General features: G+C 50.9%; 1 protein-coding gene across 4 annotated transcripts in view; it reads right to left on the reverse strand.

Annotated features, from left to right (window-relative positions):
- Positions 1-20,368, reverse strand: part of ECE2 (endothelin converting enzyme 2) — a 35,596-nt gene that overhangs the window by 806 nt on the left and 14,422 nt on the right. The window contains exons 1-19 of one of the 4 annotated variants that reach the window (XM_065942956.1): positions 18,055-18,186; positions 17,714-17,800; positions 17,227-17,362; positions 16,819-17,034; positions 16,243-16,367; positions 15,981-16,127; positions 15,766-15,831; positions 11,600-11,788; positions 10,762-10,904; positions 10,358-10,472; positions 8,935-9,045; positions 7,460-7,558; positions 7,280-7,357; positions 6,677-6,780; positions 6,392-6,502; positions 6,198-6,265; positions 5,799-5,989; positions 5,610-5,705; positions 3,823-4,945 (exon numbers count right to left, since the gene is read on the reverse strand). In XM_065942956.1, the coding sequence (XP_065799028.1) occupies positions 4,769-4,945; positions 5,610-5,705; positions 5,799-5,989; positions 6,198-6,265; positions 6,392-6,502; positions 6,677-6,780; positions 7,280-7,357; positions 7,460-7,558; positions 8,935-9,045; positions 10,358-10,472; positions 10,762-10,904; positions 11,600-11,788; positions 15,766-15,831; positions 15,981-16,127; positions 16,243-16,367; positions 16,819-17,034; positions 17,227-17,362; positions 17,714-17,800; positions 18,055-18,093 (2,298 nt within the window). In that variant the 5' untranslated portion in view covers positions 18,094-18,186 and the 3' untranslated portion in view covers positions 3,823-4,768. Of the gene's footprint in view, positions 1-3,822; positions 4,946-5,609; positions 5,706-5,798; positions 5,990-6,197; positions 6,266-6,391; positions 6,503-6,676; positions 6,781-7,279; positions 7,358-7,459; positions 7,559-8,934; positions 9,046-10,357; positions 10,473-10,761; positions 10,905-11,599; positions 11,789-15,765; positions 15,832-15,980; positions 16,128-16,242; positions 16,368-16,818; positions 17,035-17,226; positions 17,363-17,713; positions 17,801-18,054; positions 18,192-20,368 lie in introns of those variants that run through there. The other 3 variants (XM_065942958.1, XM_065942957.1, XM_065942960.1) reach the window with 3 other exon arrangements.

Consider the following 20,368-nt stretch of genomic DNA (forward strand, 5'->3'; position numbering starts at 1 on the left):
CCAGTCAAGGCCCATCACCTTTTCCTTCCCACCACCCTCCTTCAAATTGCACCCACTGACCAGCCATGCTTCCCCCAAACTTATGGCCTGAGCTGTAGAACTACACCTCTTATGGAGGCTCTGAAAATCATTCAACCCAAAGCATCATTTATGTAACACTGGAAATGCTCCAGACAGGACACACAGTTGCACTGTTTCCACTGGGCTGCTACTTACTTTGTGTGATATTTTTCAAAGTCAGATTGCATTGTGGCCCTTCCTACCATTAATTCCCAGGACTGAAAGAAATTGTTACAATCCCCTCTTTTTCATAATGACTGTTACAACTTCCCTTCTTCTGTTACAACCTCTTTAGTATGTCCCTTCCCCCTACCTCTTTCTGATCAGCCTAAACATCCTATTTCTGAACATGCTCTGCCCCTTTTAGCTGGATCAGCCTCTTCACCTTAATGTTCCTTCTGTATGGAATGCCCTTCACCGTTTGTTTTTTTTTTTATTAGTTGGAGGCCGTTTTTTATTTTAAAAATTTATTCAATTATTTACTTTCAGCTGCACTGGGTCTTCGTTGTGGCATACAGGCTTAGTTGCCATGTGGCATGTGGGATCTTAATTCCCCGACCAGAGATTGAACCCGTGTCCCCTGCATTGGAATGAAGATTCTTAGCCACTGGACCACCAGGGAAGTCCCCTGCTCATTACTGTTTTTAGCTAGCAAATTTTCCCATCCTCTGTTCTCCAGCTCAGGATCACTTGTGTAGGAAGCCTTTCCTGTTCTTTCAAGTTATCAATTTCTTCCCTGTGTTCCTACATTGCTTGGTACCTACCTCTCCCTCACTCCACTCTGAGCTCTTAGAAGAACAGGAACTGTGTCTTATTCATCTTTGTACTCCTAGCACCCAGTCTAATACCTGGCTTGTGGTAGGCCTTGACAAGTATTTGTTAAATAAGTGAATGACTGAATGGCTTTCCATTCATCTTCAGGTCATCTGTGTATATGATAACAGTCCACTGGAAGTCTCTTTGGAGCCCGGAGCCCAGCACTGGGAAACTCGGGAGTCTCCACCTGTGAGTCAGCATAGGTCTACTGACACTGTGCTTATTTAATGGGCGACTCTCTTCCAATGTGACATTTCCAGAGTATGAAATTATGTTGTTTGGCATGTTACTGTACTGTGCATTGGAATTAGTCCAGCTTCCATGGGACAGTGTAGGGTATGGCCCAGCACCTTAACTAATAACTGCTGTCCTGTACCCACTGAGGAGCACCATCCTTTATTCCTCCTTCTGCTTTAACACATCAAAGCATATTACAGATGGGTATTTGTCAGCTTGGCAGGCTACTAAGGGTGAAGGTTACATGGGCCACTTGCTGTTCACCTTGCCTTGCCTCTGGAACCAAGCATCTGCAGAGTGCTCAGCAAACAGTGATGCCTCACTTACTTTCAACATGTGCTTAGGTTTCCTGTAGCTACCTGATTGTCGTATGTACCTGGCCTGAGTGAGCTGGGTGCCATGGAAATACACCTGCTGGTAACAGCCTCACTTGGAGGTGTGATGAAATTGCCCAGAAGAGATATACATGCTTGAGTCTCAACTCTGTCATGACTTAGAGGACTAAATGGTGGTGATTAAGAGCATCTGAGTTCTAAATTTGACTTTAATGCAGTGTGTCTTAGCTGACATTGGAAGTTATATAATTTTTTCCTTTAGTTTCTCTACTTGTAAGATACAATGATAGACCCTCCTTGTACGCTGTGGGAATTTAATGAGGTGATGTTTTTAAAGTGCTCACTACAGACTTAAGCAAAAAAGAGACTTGGTAAATCAGGACTTCTGCTTATTATCATTATTTGACACGTTGACCTTTTGCAAATATGGAGTTTTAATGCCACAGTGGCCAGCTGGTCAGTATTCTAAGCTGGTCTTTGAAGTCAAGTGTCAAGGGAAGGGCAAGGCTTTATGATACCAAGCCTCTCTCTTCTGTCATGACACTGACATTATAAATCCCATTTTCTGTGCAACATCCAAACTTCATAAGCCAGTTCTTAATATTTCTTTGGGTTCTAGAACTTGCTAAGCCCATGAAGCCACTTCTTGAAACATTAAAGCTGATCTAGGCCTCTGAGATCATCTCATCCAACCCACTTATTTTACAGACTGCCAAGGTTACTGAGATCTGAAGAGAGGATAAACCGTGCCTGGTGTCACAGTTGCAGGTGGCAGACCTGGAGCCAGAACCAGGCTTCCAGATGTGACAGCTCTTCTCCTTCCAGTACACTCCGCCGCCCCTCCCAGAGCTGTGTTCTCAGAGCAGAGACTCAAGCCATGCTTTCCCTTGATATTAAGAGCTCCCAAGCCCACTTTCCCCAAGGAGCCAGAGATTTCCTTCCCTTGGTGGGCAGCCACATATCCAAGTCACTTGACAGAGACAGCTCTTTATGGGGACAGTCCGATGTTGGGACAGGATACAGCATGCAGGACGCGTGACCAGGAACCCCACATCAATCATTAACAAAGCTTCACTCTTACCCTTCCTCATTTAATAAACCTACCTGTACTTAAACCTTAGGGGACACTACATTATAAAGAGAATTGAGATTGGACCCTTTCCACTGTTTTGCTCTGGTTCTCATTTTACAGACAAAGAAACAGGCTCGTAGAGGTTAGGGGACAGGCTGAAGCTCATATAGCTGTCAGAGCTTCAATTTCAATCCAGGTCTCTGACTGCAGTGAAGTGATTATGGTTAGATCTGTGAAATGGAAACTGGAGCATGTGTAGCAAATGTTGCTATGAGGATCAGATGAGTTTGTAAAGGTGAAAGTGTCAACAGAAGAGTCACCTGAGGGAAGGAATCATTTTCATCTTGGCATCACCAGTGCCTGGCACATTATTGGTAATCAATATATTGGGTTGACCAAAAAGTTCATTTGGGTTTTTCTGTAAGATGTCACAAAAAAATACAAACAAACTTTTTGGCCAACCCAATACTTATAAGGAGAAGGCAATGGCACCCCACTCCAGTACTCTTGTCTGGAAAATCCCATGGACAGAAAAGCCTGGTAGGCTGCAGTCCATGGGGTCGCTACGAGTCGGGCACAGCTGAGCGACTTCACTTTCACTTTTCACTTTCATGCATTGGAGGAGGAAATGGCAACCCACTCCAGTATTCTTGCCTGAAGAATCCCAGGGACGGGGAAGCCTGGTGGGCTGCCGTCTATGGGGTTGCACAGAGTCGAACACAACTGCAGTGACTTAGTAGCAGCAGCAGCAATACTTATAAATCTATAAATTTATAAATGAATGAATGAAGAAAGTAATGAGTCACCTAAGCAGAAGTGCCTGGAATACAGAGGTATTCCATGCATGCTCCATTTCCCTCACTTGTTCTGGAGGGTGGCAGGCTCTGTGGCCACCAAACCTGTGGGCTCCGTGCCTGGCACGTGGTAGGGCTTGATGAGTGTGTGCAGGTGGGATGAGTGACTCTCAGGAATGCTAAGCCTTTGAGGACGTGGAGAAACACATGTCTTCTCATCACAAGCGGAGGTTAGTGCTCCAAGCTGCAGGGAGTAAAGTGCTACCTTGGCCAGGGCTGCCTTCCACTGCAGGGTAAGGGCCACCCACCTTCCAAGCCGACCCTGGCCAAGCTGTTACCCAGATTCAGCGTCAGGGCCAGCGACATGCATCTACGGGAGCCTCGGCAGACCCTTCCAGCTACAGAGCAGCCGGGGGTGAGACGGAGTGAGCGGAGAATATGCTCCACTCGCCAGACTCAAATTTGTGCCATTCCTCCATCCTACCTTTTTGTCTTTTTGGGGTTTCAATTTCAGTCCCCTATGTCTGGCGAGTAAATATATGAGTGCCTAGAAGAGTACGTGACATACAGCAGGTATTCAATAAATACTGGTGGAATGAGTAAATGAAAACAGGACTGAAGGAAGAGACAGACTGACTGATGCGTGTCTATTTATTGGCACAGGGTCCTCTGGGGCCAAGACCACTCCCTCCCCACCCCCTTTCCTGTAAAAATAGACTCTATCCTTCACTCTTCCTATTCTATCTGCTTTCCTGCTTGGTCCAGGGAGAATCAGTCACCCCCTAAGATTTGTAACCCCAAGATACAGGGACTAGCATCCCTGACATGTACACACATCCCCGCTGAGCCCAGGGACCCTGGGAGGCAGCAGGAAGGTTTGTAAAGGCTGTTGGGCTTCCACTAAGAGCTGGGCATGGGGGGGTCCATCAGAGAGGGCTGGCAGCAGTATTAGGAGCAGTAGCATGAGGAACAAGGAATAAGTGTCGCCCCTAGGGGTGGGGCTGAAAGGAGCTCCGTCTATGCCCGCGGGAGCAGTGAGGGAGCAGTGAGTGAGCCTTGGGGAGATGTGTGGGAGGCACACCTGCCAGTCCTGCGTGGTCAGCAGGCACAACAGGCCCTGTGGCCCCCAAACCCACTGAGCTTGGGACCTAAAGAGGCGGACCCCTTCTTATGGGAGCTGGTGCCCCCTGCCCAGGCCTCCTCCAGGCAGGGTGACACAGAAGAACATCACAGTGAATGGTGGGGACTCTGCTGGAGGCAGGGGTACCCCCAAAGCAGAGGCACGATGTGATGGCCGAGGAGGGACTAGGACTCATGTCACACCTGTGGTGTGGAGAGGCAGGACACAGCCCAGCTGGCATGTGCCTTCCCTCAACCCCAGAGCAGACAGCCTGACTGGGCAAGCTACCCCAGGCTCCGGCAACCGAGCTGGCCATTTCTCCCCTGACCCAGGTCTACCACACCTCACAAAGCTGCCCTGAGTTCATGGGGGAGCCGACAGGGCAGCCGAAGTGCCGCAGGAAGTCACGGGAGTTGGAGAGAGTACCCAGCACGCGGAAGCGGGCAGGGCTGTGGGGGTCGGTCACCAGTCCCTCGTGAGAGCTCTCGGGTGTGCGGACCGAGCACCACACCTGCAGGCCAGGACAGACACGGGGACACAGAGTGTCTAGTGCAGGCGAGGCCCCTGCCCCAGCTGCAGCAAGTCATCCCGGGGACACATGGCTCAGGAGGCCTTAGGGACACAGGAGAGGGCTTAGCCAGCATCTCAGCCCCAAGGTCTTGCTATCAGCACCAAGGGAGCAGAAGGCGCCTGCCCTCTGAAATTCCTCGAAGGCCTTTCAAAGCTGTCTGGACACAGAGCTGCCAAGGATGGACGTGTCTGAGGGGAAGAAGTCCAGCCCCAGAGACTGCCTGCCATAGTGCAAAGTACCTGGAGACCTTGCTGAGTCTGCCACTTAACTGTCTTCCTGGGTACCCCTGGACGAGCCACTCTGTCCCCGAGCTTCCTCCTCCACAGCCACCTCACAGGAGCATCATGAAGATCAATCCTGCTCCCTACCCCCTGCCCTTCGAGATCTGCAAAAGCCTCCTGAAACCTTCTCCCTCCTACGGCCTCCTCACGTGCCTTTGTGGGCCCCACAGGAGGCTGACCATGAGGTCCTCCCAGACCACTTTCCACACTCCCACTTCAGCCCCATTTCCCAGTCCCTTTTCCTGCATGCCCCAGACTTCTAATGACATGCCTGGGAGGTAGCGGGAGAAGGGCAGACCCCTGGCCTCGCAGAAGGACAGTACCTGGGCAAATCCCACAAAGAAGAGTTGGTGGTTGGTGAGTCCCACAGCTGGCAGCTGCTGCTCCTCCCCATGCTTTCTTAGCCATGCTTTGTAAGCCTGGGGTTGGGAACAGGGGTGGCAAGTGTGTTGGGGCCTGCCCTGCCCCCACCCCCAGAACAGGTGAGCCTCAGCCCTCAGAGGGCCACTCACATTGTAGGCAGCCTTAAGCCCCCCATTGTCAGCAATGTTCTCCCCCAGCGTCTGGCGCCCGTTGAGCTTCTCCCCGTTGACCTGGTACTGGCTGTACTGCTCCTCTATGCAGGCCGTGTGGTTCCGGAAGGCTGCCAATGACTCATTCTGCCACCAGGGCCGCAGGTTTCCTTCCTTGTCATACTCGCGCCCTGAAGAGAACTAACCTTTGCATCCTACTGAGACCAGAATGCAACCCTTGGGGGCACCAGCGCCCCCATGGGCTTCTCATCCATAGACCCCTCCCCCTACACCCCCACCACCACCAGCCAGGATCCATGGGCCTGCTCTCAACATCCCAAGGTTTTACAGGAGCCATGAGCAATTCTAGGCTGGAGGACACAACTGCGTGACCTCTACCTTGGTCATCAAAGGCATGTGTCAACTCGTGGCCCATCACCACGCCGATGCCACCAAAGTTCAGGGCCCTGGGAGGTGAGGAATGTTGAGTGAGAACATGGTGGAGGGACACCTCGATCTCACCTTCCAGCCCTGCTCCCAGCTCACCCGCAGGCCCAGGCCCCAGCACCCAATCCCTCCTGCCTCAGACACACTTGGGGTGGTTGCAAGCGTAGAAGGGGGCCTGCAAGATGCCAGCAGGGAAGACGATTTCATTCTTGGTTGGAAGGTAGTAGGCGTTCACTGTCTGCGGGGTCATGCTCCACCTGGGGGAGGGAGAAGCCGAGATGGAGCCTGACTCTCCCGATGCCCAGCAGCCTGACCTACATCCTACCAGAACCTGGTGCCCCACCTGGGACCCATCTTGCCATCCCCTTCTGTCTGCTCTGAAAACTCCCCACCTCTCCGCTGCCCCAAGTGTTGACAGCCCCCATTCTTACTGGTCTCGGCTAGGAGGCTTGCGAAGCTGGTCAGCCATCACCTTTGCAGAGAAGTTGTACAAATTCAGCATGTTCTGGAAGAAGGAATCTTCAGACACTTCATACTATGGGGATGGTAAGAAGCAGAAAACAAGCGAGAGAACACATTAGAGAAGGTTTAATAGTCCCAGTTTGGCTACTAGTTAGCACCTTTCTGAGCCTCAGTTTCTTCAGCTGTAAAATGAGTGTAAAATAGCTAACAAATAATAACTTGTCAATATTATTTTGCAGGTACTTTATTTTTTTATATATTGTCTCCTTTGATTATCACAACAATCTTATCAGGTAGGTGCTAACAGGACCCTCTTTCACAGATGAAGAAACTGAGGCCCAGAGAGGTTATATAACTTGTCCAAGGTTACAGTTGGGTAGAAACAGGTTTGACTGCAAAACTCTATTTGTAAACACTGCATTCTGCTGCTGTCCAGCCTGCAGCCTGGCACAGAGCCAGCATGTGCCTCTGAAAGGAACCAACAAGCACCTCTTGCTGTTGCAGTGCTTGAACCCTATGCCCCACCCCACCCCCACAGAGCTAAGGTTCAGTACTCATAGGCAGGTACTCACCCCATCATAAACATCATCCAGCTCTTTGGGCTCCAGGATGAAGTCCGGGAAACCAATCATATCATAGATGGCATCTGCCTGAAGAGACCAGGTTAAGGATTTCCCTCCCCAGGCGCCCCCCCAAAACTGTATTCTCCATTCTCACCTCAAGATGGCGCCCCAACCCTGGCCACTGCTCACTTTCTCCTTGGCTGCCTGGCGGGTCTTCTCATCCATCCAAACCAACTGTCCCAGAGCCTCCTCAAAGGCGGTCCGGATCTCGCTGATCATCCCCTCTGCCTGGGAGGGAGGGTACACAAGTCGGCCTCCCACACGCATTAATGCGTCCTTTGTCCCTGTCCACCCTAGTGCCCCATCCCTGTCCTTCCAGACTCAAAATAAGGCTGAGCATCCAGAGAGGATGAGAAAGAAACATGATTTGTGAAAGCACTGGGACTGGGATGGTTTTTTTCCTAGTGAATCAAAAAAACTGATAAGTTAACTGAATTAACTTTATAATTTAATATAGTGCTTTGATTTTTATATGACTATAAAGGCAGGCATTAATTGCAAAAAACTGGAAAACCGAGAGGAGTCGAAGAAAATAGATCATTTAAAAACCCTATCCCTCAGGGACTTCCCTAGCAGCCTAAGTGGTTAAGACTCTGCACTCCCAATGCAGAGGGCACGGTTTTGATCCCTGGTCATCCTGCGTGACATGGCACGGCCAAAAAAACAAAATCTTATCCCTCAGAGATAACTCCTTCTAACATTTTGATTACCTATTTCTACTCTCTTTCCCTGATGTGATATTCATTTATAATATAGAATTATGTTGTGCAACATATATATATATATATATATGTATATATATATATATATATATATAAAATGACCTTTTTTTTCACTTAATAATCATCAGTTTAATGCTGCCTTATAATCCATCCGAGTCACAATTTGTTTTTCCTGTCCTCTATATTGGACATTTAAGCTGTTGTCATTTTTGCCTATTATAAACAACACTGCCACTTACATCTTTGTAGGTAATAAAAAACAAATCATGTTTCTTTTTCACCCTCTCCGGATGCTCAGCCTTATTTCAAGAGTCTGGAAGAACAGGGATGGGGCACTAGGATGGACAGGGACAAAGGATGCATTTTTGCCTACTGTATATAACACTGCCACTTACTTCCTTGTAGGTAATATTTGAAGCACAAACATTATCATCTCCTTATAAACAAATATTATTTTTCTAATTATATAGGTAACATAACTCATTGTAGAAAACTTGAAAATACAGAAAACTTATAAAAGAAAAAAAAATCCCTCATAACCCCAACCACCGAAAGTAATCACCATAAATTTCATCCCAGTATTTTCCCTCTTGTTGTTGTTTAGTCCTGAAGTCGTGTCCAACTCTTTGTTATCTCATGGACACCCACCAGGCTCCTCTGTCCATGGGATTTCTCAGGCAAGAATAATGGAGTAGATTGCTACTTCCCTCTCCAGGGGATCTTTCCGACCCAGGGATCAAACCTGCATCTCCTGTATGGGCAGGTGGATTCTTTATCACTGAGCCACCTGGGAAGCCTTTTTTTCCTTTGTGTACATACAAATAGAGGCAGTGAATTTTAACTAAAATGAAGGGTAGTGTTGGAAGGACCTTGAAGACTCACAATTTCCTTGCTCTGCCGGTCAAATGTGGCCTTCACAAAGAGGGAACCCAGAGCAAAGCCAAGAGCGTCATCGGTGTTCGAGATGCAGGTCTGCCACCTCGGTGTGCAGGACTGGAAGGGGAAAGAGCAGGTCCCCTACAGAGATGGCTCGGCCCTCCAGTCTGAGGGTCTTTCTCTGTCTCTGGGGCCAGCCCCTCTCAGCTCCACATATCAGAGCCCTGGGTTTGGGGTGCCATCTCTCCCTCAGACTCCAGGGAAGATGAAGAGCAATACTGCAAAGCATGCCAACCCCAGCAGTGAAACCTCAGGAGGCACATATACACTGGCCACTCTGTTCTTAGCACTCTCCTCCTCTTAGTTTCTCAGAGGCCCACTGGGGTTCAGATGTTTCCTACTTAGCTGTACATCTCAGTCTTACATCCCACACGCCAGAAACGTAGGAGTCACCAGCTTCCTCCATCTCCCTACCTCCACATTCAGTCTATCACCAGATTCTAACTCTGCTTCTTAATCATCTCCTCCATCCACCCTTTGCCACTTTCCTACCCTATAACACTATCATCTCTTGTCTGAAGATTTCAATGGCCTCCTAACTAAACACTTCAACTCCATTCTCATCCCCCTCCCCTGTCACTCCCCACCATCTGTCTTCCACTTAGCTGCAGAAAGATGACCTAATATATAAATCCAACCAGTTACACCCTTGCTTAAAACTGTGCCAGGTTCTCCATCCCTGAAAGAAGTCAGGCCAGGCTTCCTAGGCACAGCATTCAGGTCCCTCTGTGGATCACCCCAGGCCAGCCTCACCACCCTTAGCCTCTCGGGTGCCCTCTCCTCAAAGTCATGCCAGAACACAGGCAACACCACCACACTCCTCCTGGCCTCTGGAAATCTGCACATCCTACTCCTTCAGTCTGGAATGCCCTTCTCCCTTCCATTACTCCATCCCCCAGGTAAAATGTGCTACCCCACCTCTGTCCTACAGCACAAAGAAGGTCTTTCATTCAGCGTGCGCACCCCAGAATATGTTTGTTTACATATCTCCTTCCCTCACTTAACAGGGCTTCTTGAAACTGAGAATGGCACTTATCACTTATTCATTTTCTTCTTCACTCTCATTATCAAAGTTGAGTGCCTACACATAGCGTGTACTGGTAAGTACTTCACTTATGTGAATTCAGTCTTCATAACAACCCCACAAGAAATTTCTGTTTTTCCAACCCAGAAATGAAGAGTCAAAATGGTGGTGGAGATATGCTCAAGGTCCCATAAGCCAAAAAACAGAGGAGTTCAGACTGAAACCTAAGTTAGCTTGATTCTCAGTCGTGTGCTCCACGTAAATTAAATGGTGTCTGACACACAGGGGGGTGTGAAGCATAAGCCTGACTGGATTGGGAGGTGGGAGCAGAGTTAGAAAACCCACCTTCTTGGTGCCATAGAGGGTCTCCAGCAGCTTCTCTTGTGCAGACTCAAAGCGGTGGTCCAGGCTTGAGGTTGTCTTCTGTACCAGGTTCCAGATCAGATAATTGTTCAGGACACTGGTATGCAAGTGACCAGAACATAAGATAAAGGCAGGAACCATTTCCGCCCCCCAAACCAGCTCTACCAACATGCAGATAACAGGAGTCCCTTAGAGTCATTCTTGGGTGTTCTCCCAGGATCCTTCTCTCTGATCTGGGAACACACACCTGCTTGTATGACTTTTACATACAAGTGGAGCAAGGTATGGGAACAGAGACCACAGTGGGCCCCCTGAAGCCCCAGCCTATGAGAATAGCCTGCACAGAGCCCTGAACCCCACCCCTGACACTGTGGGCTCCCCCCAACCTTGGCTCTGTGCGGTTGATGAGTTCCGACACCTGCTGCAAATAATCCGTCCCATACACCACCACAGGCTCAGAATCACCCAGCTCCAGCGGTGACAGCAAGAAGGACAGAAACTCCAGCCAGTCCATGGAGGGCGCCAGGGCCTGTGAGCAAAAATTCTCAAGCCTCCCTGCCCCCTTGGCTTTCGGCAGACCCCTCCCCCACTGGTACACTGGAGCTGGGAGCCCTTTCCATCACCACAGCAACACCTACTAGCTGCTTGGTGGCCCCTTCCTAAAATAAACCCATTTTTGGGCCTAAGTGTGCTTCAATCTGGGAACCCAGTCACTTATTATACATGGAAAACCACCATCTGTGATATTTAGTTGGGCTACAGATCTTCAGATACTTTTTCAAACAGTTGGATCAACTCCCCAGACACCACGCAGGGTCCCTACATACCTGGCCTCTCCTCCAGAACCCCCCTTACCTAACTTCTCCATAATCCAACGACTAAGAGGTTGATGCCTGGTGCAGTAAGGGCCCGCCAGGAGATGCTTCCATTTCTCTTCTGACTGTTTTGCGGGCGTCTTGTACAAGTTGTCACAGATTTTTAACATAATCCCTCTGTGCAACCCCAGGCAACATGAAAGGGACCAAAGGATGGCCCAGTGGGGGTGCCCTAAAATGGACACTGTTTTTCCTTCCAGGATAGCAACGGTGCGGCCGGGAAGCTCAGAAACAGCAAGGAAATGAGGACAGGACTGGCTGTCTCAGGTAGACAGCACAAAAGGGGAGCTGGGTGGCCTGGGCTGGGGGCTGACCCCTTCCAGCGGTGTCAGTTCCTTGCCTGCCCCACCTGCAGCTCCGCGATGCTCATCTTGTGGTAGATCTTCTCCTCGTCCCGCCGCTGGTCCTGGGGCACTGTGATGTTGGCCAACTGTGTCTCCAGCTCCAGCACTTGCCGCATCTGCTCCCGCGTGGAGGCTGGCTGTCCACCCAGCAGCATCCCCAGCTCCTCCATGTAGTCCAGGTAGGCAGTAAGCACCTGTCGGGGCCCCGAGTCCTCAGAGCCCAGCAACAAGTCCTGCCCAAGGCCGAGAGGGCTGTTCCAGCTGCTGCCTCTGCCCACCGTCTCTTCTGCGGACCTTCCTCTGAGAAGCTCTTCTAGATGACCCTCATCATTTCTGCTATACTGCTTATCGCCATCTGCTAGGATCTTTTCTTTTTTTTTATTTGTGCCCTTGCTCATCATCTGTTTACCCAAGGAAAAGGTAAATTCCAGGAGAGCACCATTCCAGGTTCCAGTGGCGTATTTACCACTGTATCCCAAAAGCCTGGAAAAGGACCTAGCACAGAATAGGATCTGTCCAGGGGGTAGCCCTGCTTCCCATATCCCTCTTCCCTCTGCCCTTCTCATTTCCTGAAGCCCTTCTACTCTTCCCAGCCCATCAGTGACCACGTGCCTTCACTTAACAGCTGAGTGAACCCCATGGAGGAATTTGGCCTACATTTGGCTTTGATTCCCTTCTACCTCCCATCTTGCCAGGCTTCAGACTTGCTGCCTTCCCCTCTGGCCTCCAACGGGGAAGAAAACACAGAGAAAAAATATGTAGTGACTCCATGTATGTACATGTATCAAATTCTCTGCTGGGGCTTTACATATATATCCCACCTCCCCCACCACCAGAGCCCAGTCAACCCCATAAAGTGAGTACTAGGTTCCATTTTACAGACAACATGACTTCTTGACTCGTACCATAAATGAGCAAACGGCAGAGTCCACATGTGGCCCAGGCTCCATGACTCCAGGGCCACAGCCCCAGCACTGCCTAGGCTCAGAAAAAACTCATGTCCTCTCAGCCCCTGCTGGCACTTGAGCTGCATAGGAGCAGAGGCTGTATGCTTTGTTCTCCACTGTGTTCTCAGGCTCTAGCACAGCATCTGGCACAATGTAGGTGGTCAATAAATATTGTTGACTGATGGATGAAATCCTGTACATAGAACCTCAGCCCTGCTCAGCACCGACTTCCTACAGACATCCTGCCCTCCCAGGGACCACTTTCACTTTTGCCCCACCCTGGGCTCCTTTAACTGCCAAAGGCCATCTCTTCTTCCATTCTCTGCACTTCGAAGTATCTCCCTTTCCCCACCTCCCCTCTTCCTTGCTGCTGATGTCAGAAAAAGTCTGAACACCAATTCCAGTCATCCCAGCTACTAAGGGAGATGGTTGGTTCAACCAGTAATCTTGCCAACCTCTCCCCAACTCACCCCTCTCTCCCTACCTCCTAACTTTCTGCTTAAGACTTACTTTTATTTATTTATTTATTGGCTACACCATGAGGCTTTCAAGATCTTATCTGGGCCCCTGGCATTGAAAGCATACAGTCCTAACCACTGTATCACCAGGGAAGTCCCAAGACTTACTTTTGAGACTTTCCTGAACTCTGCAGATAGGATAAGAAGCCTCTGGTGCTGCAGCTTCCCCAAGATGCAGGCACAGACTTCCTACTCAAGACAACTGGTAACACACTAAAAGCTGAGTCAACCATGCGATTCTCTCCTGAATTCTCAAAATTCCTTGCTCCCCTGACTCAGGTGTTATGAAAACCACAAATCTGTTCACACCACTCCCCACTTTTGAGATTCTCTTTCCACTTCTTTTGGGATCAATGCTAAACTTGACCTATAATGTTTATGCATAACAGGACTCTACCAACCTGTCCAGAAGGACTTGGTCCACTCTCCCCTCCCACTCCCCTCTCTAATCTGTCAACAAGACATACCCTGTCCCCTCTCAGAGCTTTTGCATCAGCTGTTTCCTTTGCCTAGGACTCTCTCTCTCTTCTCCACAGCCTACCCTCACCCTAGGACCAGGATGGCTCTCTGTTAAAGGACTCTTGGATTGCCACACTTCTCCTCTACCAGCAACTGTACATAGGACAACTGTGTGCATCCTGTTTCCTGCCTTCTCCTCCACTGAATGGTAGTGTCTTGTTCACCACATGCTAGCAGAGGGTCTGTCTGAGGGATGCTTGGTAAGTGTTTGGGGGCGAATGGAAGAAGGACAAAGCCCTTCCTGGTTGCCTTGCTCCATAGAAGTCTCTCTTCCTCCCTCTGCCTCTTGAAACACACAAGGATCTTCTTTCTGGTCTCCAGTCTTGCCCTCTCTCTCACTTCTCCTAAGCCTTTGTCTAGGCTTTTAAGGAGAGGCCCCTCAAGCCTTCGGCTCCCTCCAGGCCTGTACTCTCTTCTGAACCCCACTCAACTTTCATACTTGCCTATTGACCTCTCCAGAGAGATGGTGCCCAGCTCCCTCACATTCACATCACTGAAACAGGCAGCTCCCACTTTGAGTGTCTGCCACATAATCGTAAATTATGTGCCACAGAATCTGCCGCAGAATCATAAACCTGCATCCTTCTGCTGCCCCCAAGCACACAGTGAGGTAGATTCTATGATCCCCATTTTTCAGATGAAGAAACAGCCTCAGAGACCTTCATCAACTTGCACCAAGCTGCCAAGTTGGGATTAAAATCAAGGTCTGACTTCAAAGCCTATCTTTTTCTGTGATAGTAACACCCAACCCACAATGTGCTTGAAATTGGTTGTCCCCGTAAATACCCCAGATTCTCTAAGGATCACTCCATCTCACCATCATTCTGGCACACAGCCTCAACTATCTTTATCTCTTCCTCCTTCATCTCCTCTCTTCTAACATCCATGCATTAACAATTCATGATTTGGACTTGTCTCTTGTGGGGCTTCCCAGGTGGCGCTAGTGGTAAAGAACCTGCCTGCCAATGCAGGAGACTAAGGGTTCGATCCCTTGGTTGGGAAGATCCCCTAGAGAAGGAAATGGCTACCCACTCCAATATTCTTGCCTGGAGAATCTCATGAACAGAGGAGCCTGGTGGGCTACAGTCTATGGGGTTACAAAGAGTCAGACATGACTGAAGCCACTTAGCACACACACATGTCTCTTGCATCCTCCCCTTCCTGATCTTCCCTCTGCCACTTCCTCCATTTGGGTCCTCAGAGACTCAGAACCTGGAGTACTGCAGACACTTTTGAGTAACTGATCTCCAGGCTCCCTCTCTTGCATCTACTTTTCACACCCAGCCAAACTGCCTTCCCAAAGCACTGCTCACTGGGGCAGTCCCAGCCTGCCCCAGAGCATGCAATAGCTCTCTGGGGCCTATACAGTAAACTCAATGTGGCACTACAGGTCCCTTCAATAACTAGTCCTTAACCACCTTTTCACCCTCTCATCTGCTTTGAGCTCTACACTTTGCCAAACTGGACCCCTTCCTGTGGTCCAAACACACCTTAGCTTTTCCTTCTTTAACACTTTTGTTTAAACTCACCATGCCCTCACCCCACCCCAGATATTCTGCTCTGGCTCAAATGCAACCTCCTTAGGAAAACTTTTCCAGCTGCTGGATCTCGCCTGAGCCCTAGAGGCCCCTATTGTAAGCCTTGCTCTCAGCTATCTAGGCCCATGAACCCATCGGCATTGAAAGCATCCTGTGACAGAGGCTTTGAAATGTACATCTCACAATGCATGCCTATAAGTGTTTTCCTGGAAGAGCAAGAAAAAGGAAGGAAGGAAAGAAGAGAAGAACAAGAGAGGAAGAAAAGGGTAGAAAGGAGGGAGGGAAGAATGCAGGGAAGGGAGAATGAAGAAAGAAAGAAGGAAGGGGGGACTTCCCTGGCAGTCCAGTTGTCAAGACTGAACTTCCACTGCACGGGGTAAGGTGGGGGTGTTGGGGGAGTCAGGGTACTGAGGGGAGTGGGCACGAGTTCAGTCCCTGGTTGGGGAATTAAGATCTTGCATGCCCACACAGTGGAGCCAAAAATAAATAAAAGAAAAGAAAAAAAAAAAAAAAAAGAAAGAAGCAGGGTTGGCTCGGAGACAGGATAGGCTCACCTTCCCCACTCTGACCCTGAGCAAAGGGAAAAGTAAACAGGGATCAGCCCAGCTCAACAGGGGTGTCGGGTGGATATTCTGAGAATCCTCCTTACTTTCTCATTGGCGGTCCTGTTTAGGTAGTAATCTCGAGAGGGTAGAAAGAGCCCAGACTGGTCCACCTGCAATAGCAAGATAAGCAGTGAGCCCTCCCCCTGAAATCTGGACTCTTGTGCAGGGAGGCCACCCCAGCCAGCCCAACACAGGGGAAGGGAGTGTGGCCTCAGCAAATAGCCCGTAAGTCCCTCCCCACCCTTCCCCAGCCCAGTACCTGGATGACATTGCTGTTGGAACTCTTAGAATCCGCACTGACGTAGACAGTGAAGAAGGGGGTGGCCCTATACGTCCCTGCTACTGCCTTCAGCACCTCCATGAAGTTGTCCCGGTCCCAGGGCCCCGTAACGTTCCAGCCACCAATCTGAGTGGAGACCATGGTGGCGCCTCTGGCACAAGAGCCCCGAAGCTCTCTGGGGCCACATCCTCTCCCAAGGCCTGTCTTGCTCCCCTGCCCACAGCCTACCCCAGGAGCCTACCTTGTCAATGAGGTCCCGCAGCGGCTGGGCACCCAGCTCCTCGATGCGCTCCACCTGTAAGCAGGAGAGGTAGAAGCGCTGCGTCTTCCGTTCGGCTTCACTGCTGGAGTTGAAGGTGGTGTTTTCTGTCAGAGAGAACACAGGTCCGGGTGGCAACCATGCTAACTGCTGAGAGGGGTCTGGACCCTTGCTTGATCCCTCTCCTTGCCTTCTCAAGGGGGCACTGCTCCTAGTGTAGACGTGGGAGGACTGTCAACCACAGCGAAGCAGAGCTTCTGCTCCCCTGTCCAGGGAGACTCAAAGATCTCTAAGCCCAACAGATTCCCTGGTGTCTACCACCCCTCAGTGGTGCTCCAGTGCTTAGAGAGGAGTTCCTTCACTGTCCTCAGAGATCCACTCCCTCAACCCATCTCCACTCTTCAGGAGCCCCCAGTGTCTGCATCCCCTATCCCAGGAGGGCTGGCAGTCATCCCTGTATTCACTCCTGGACATTTATTGAGTACCTACTAAGTGCCGAGCCCTGTGCTGGCACAAGGCACGTACCTGATACAACACTTCCCTGGTGGACCCACTCACCAAGCAGGTGCTTCAGGATGGCTTGATTCTGGTCCCAGAGACTGTTGAAGGTGTTCCAGCGAGAACGCCCATCAGGCAGAGGGTTTCTGCGAATCCAACCTCCACAGGAGAACTGGTAGAAGTCCTCACAGGGGCTCACTCCTCGGTCCAGGGACTCCAGGATTTTTCCAGCCACTCGAATGCAGGCCTCTGTGAGGCAAGTGCTGTGGGATGGGTCTGTGGCAGGGGACATGAGGGGTGGGGTGTGGGGAGGGTGGACAGTCAGTTGGTCTGGGAGAGGCAAATGCTTTGCAAGGGGCCATAACAGGGAGGTTGGGAGGACAGAGGACAGCTGGCAGAAGTCTCCCCCCATCAGCCTCCAGAGTCCCCACAGCTAGGAGGGCTCGTGACAGGAGTGGGAGTACCTACCTCTGTGGTACTGGACCCCCAGGGCCACGAAGCAACCCAGAAGCAGGGCAGCCAGCAGCAGAGAGACACCTGCCAAGACCAGCTCCAGCTGCGTGTGCAACCCCAAGAGGCGTCTGGTCCTCTTCCGGAATCCCACCTGGGGAACAGAGGAGGACCTGGAGCTAGCAAGCTTCAGGTGGACGATGGATCACAGAAGTCCTCCCGGAGGGTGAAGGCCCAAGCAGTTTCCAGAGCCATGGAGCAAAGACTGCTAACAGGGTTAACTTGGGGCACAGGGGCAACGAGGCAGGCTGAGTTGAGCCCTGAGCCTGTTTTGTGCAACGTCATGGCTTAGAGTCGCCTCACCATAGTCTTAGCGCAGAGGCCAGAGGTGGAGCTGAGGTGGGGGCAGGTGACCCTTCAGGGCAACCCAGAGAGCTCCTGGGTGTGCCGGGCGTCATGCCAGAGCTGGGGGGCCTGGTGAGACAGGGAGGACCCCCTTGCCCACCTCCACGGCGTCCGGGGAGGCCCCGCCCTCTACGGGGGTCTCGGGAGCGTCTTCATCCCGCAGCGTGGCGCGTTTGTATTCCACCATCTGCCAGACAGTCGGGGCGCCGACCCAGGTCAGGCAGAGAGGGCTGCGCGCCCACGGCCCTGCCCCGGCGCCCCTCGCCCGGCCGGGCCCCTCCTGCCTCAAGTGCGGGGCCCCTTCCTTCCAGCCGGCCTGGGCCCCTCCGACCCCCCGCCCGTCAAGTTAGTCCGCGAGCCGGACCCGCTTCCCAACGCCGCGGGCCCCTCCGCTCCTCCCACCCCCGGTCCTCTCCCCGGGAGTCCGGGGCCCGCACTCACGTTGCCGCCGCCGCCCAGCTCCTGCAGCGCGACGCTCATGGTAGAGTCGGGGCCGGCGGCACCTTAGGGCTCCCGGAGGCTGGCCCTCGCCCAGGCCGTGGCCTCGGCCGCCGGCCGAGCCCCGCCGCCGCCGCCCGGCATCGCCGCCGCCCCCGCCTGCCGCCGCCCCCCTCCCCCCGCGGCGCGGCGCTCCGGGTAGGGGTGGGGGAGGGGAGGCGCGCGCCGGCCGCGCCCCGCCATCCGCCCGGCGCCCGGTCCTGGCTCCCGGTGCCCGCGGCCCGCCCCACAGAGCTGCACCCAGCCAGAGCCACCAGCCCTCCAGAAACTCCCAGTCCCCCTCCCCGCTTTGCGGTCAGCACCCCATCCCAGCAACACCCTCTTGCAAGCCTCCCGTAATTTTCATTTCTTTGACCCAGACCCAAACCCCTGCCCAATCCCTGAAATTGCAGGCCCTCCCCATCCCCTTCAAACACCTTTGAGAAATTACGCTCTCAGGGGAACGTCTTCCCCCAGCTGTCCGCACTGCCCCTCTTCAGCCAACACACACAGAGCAGCATGCCCGAGGTGACCCACATTCAGGGTGTCAGTACCATATCTATACAGGGAGCACATAGACCCAAAGTACACAGGCAGGCACTCAGCCCAACACACGGTCCACAAGCACACACACACATCACTCACAGACCGCATCTTCACACAAAAGGTATACACTTACCAGGCACCCAGAGACAACATGTGTTCTTCTACCCTGAGGTTCTGGACACACATTCAACACACACACACACACACACACACACACACACACACAAAGTGCTTGGGCAGCATACACACACTGCCCACATTCTGAATCCCCCCTTACACGTTGCTTCAAGGCTGCACTTTTACTCTCCAAGATAATTGTTGTCATCAGATCATCTCACAAAGGGAGGGTTACAGATGGTGACAAATCGGCAGGGAAAAAAACAACCATGCACAGATATTTAAAGAAAAGACGAGCTAACACTTCTAACTTGAGAAAAGCAAACCACTTTATTTGGGAGGTTTACAAGAAAAAAAAACACACCAAGCAATATTTAACTGAAAGGCAATAGTGTGGCGTCTATGCATCTGCCATCTGCCTTCCATATTGTCATTCCTTAATCAGGCCTGGTGGTGTTGCAGTCTGCTTCACTGAAGAGTGTCTGGTTGTTTTTTTTTTTTTTTTTAAACCACAAATTTTTTTAAAGTGCCTCATCCTCATCCCACTTCTCTCAATTTGACCTGAGAAGGTGTGGCAGCAGATCCACACCCATGTCTTGACTCTAACCTCAGTTCTCAAACATCTTGCTGTGAGCATCTCTAACATGGAATGCTCTTGTGGCTGAGGAAGGGTAGATGATGTATGACTGAGAAACTGCTGGATTTCTTTCTTTTGGCATTTTTCACCCCAAACTGCATGTTCTCAAATAATAGTATCATAGTTAGGATGAAAGATCCTGGATCCAGGCTCAATTTCCTCTCTGGTAAAATGGAAATAAGAATAGTACCTATTTCAAAGGATGGTGGTGAGAATTAAATGAAACAATACTTGTAAAATTTTTAGGACAATTTCTGGCACATAAAGGGCACTCTCGCTGCTATTATTATTGTTGGTGTAGTTATTATTAAAATCCTATAGGTGGAAATGAGAATTGTATGGCTGGAGGAAGCCTGTTCTGTTTCCCAGATGAAACATGGGTTTTAGGTTAATCAAGGTTCCCTGAGCAAGGAACTTTCTCATCCAATCACACTGTGGTCTGCAGCAGCACAACCTTCTATCCACATGGGACAAGTCTCTGGAGTTCATGTTCAATGAAATGACAATGTGGCATCACATTGCTGACCTCTTTCCCACTTCCCCCAAGCCTGGATGGAGGGAAACATGGCCACAGGGTCAGTCCTGTCATATGGAAAATCGCACCATGACATGGCCATGTGAGTACAAGCAAATTTCTTTATAAGGACTTTCCAGCAACAGACTCGTAGAAATAGTCCCATGGCTGTTGTAATACTATGCTGTAAGCAGCAAGCTTATATAGCACTGTGCCATGGCCAGCCACTGTTCCAGGTATTTTACATCAATACATTCGTTTATCCTCATGGTACTTATGAAGCCATTTTGCAGGTGAGGAAACTGAGGCATCGAGAGGCTGAGATACACAGCTCGTGAGTAGTAGAGCTGGAATTCAAATTCAAATCCAGGCAATCAGACTCCTCTCTGAAGAGTAGTTTGGCAATATGAATCAAAAGGAGTACATACTTCCTCTCAACATCAGTTGCTAGTCTTCTGCCACAT

The sequence above is a fragment of the Muntiacus reevesi genome, chromosome 8 (genome assembly GCF_963930625.1).
Source record: "Muntiacus reevesi chromosome 8, mMunRee1.1, whole genome shotgun sequence".
In the NCBI taxonomy this organism is placed as follows: Eukaryota; Metazoa; Chordata; class Mammalia; order Artiodactyla; family Cervidae; genus Muntiacus; species Muntiacus reevesi.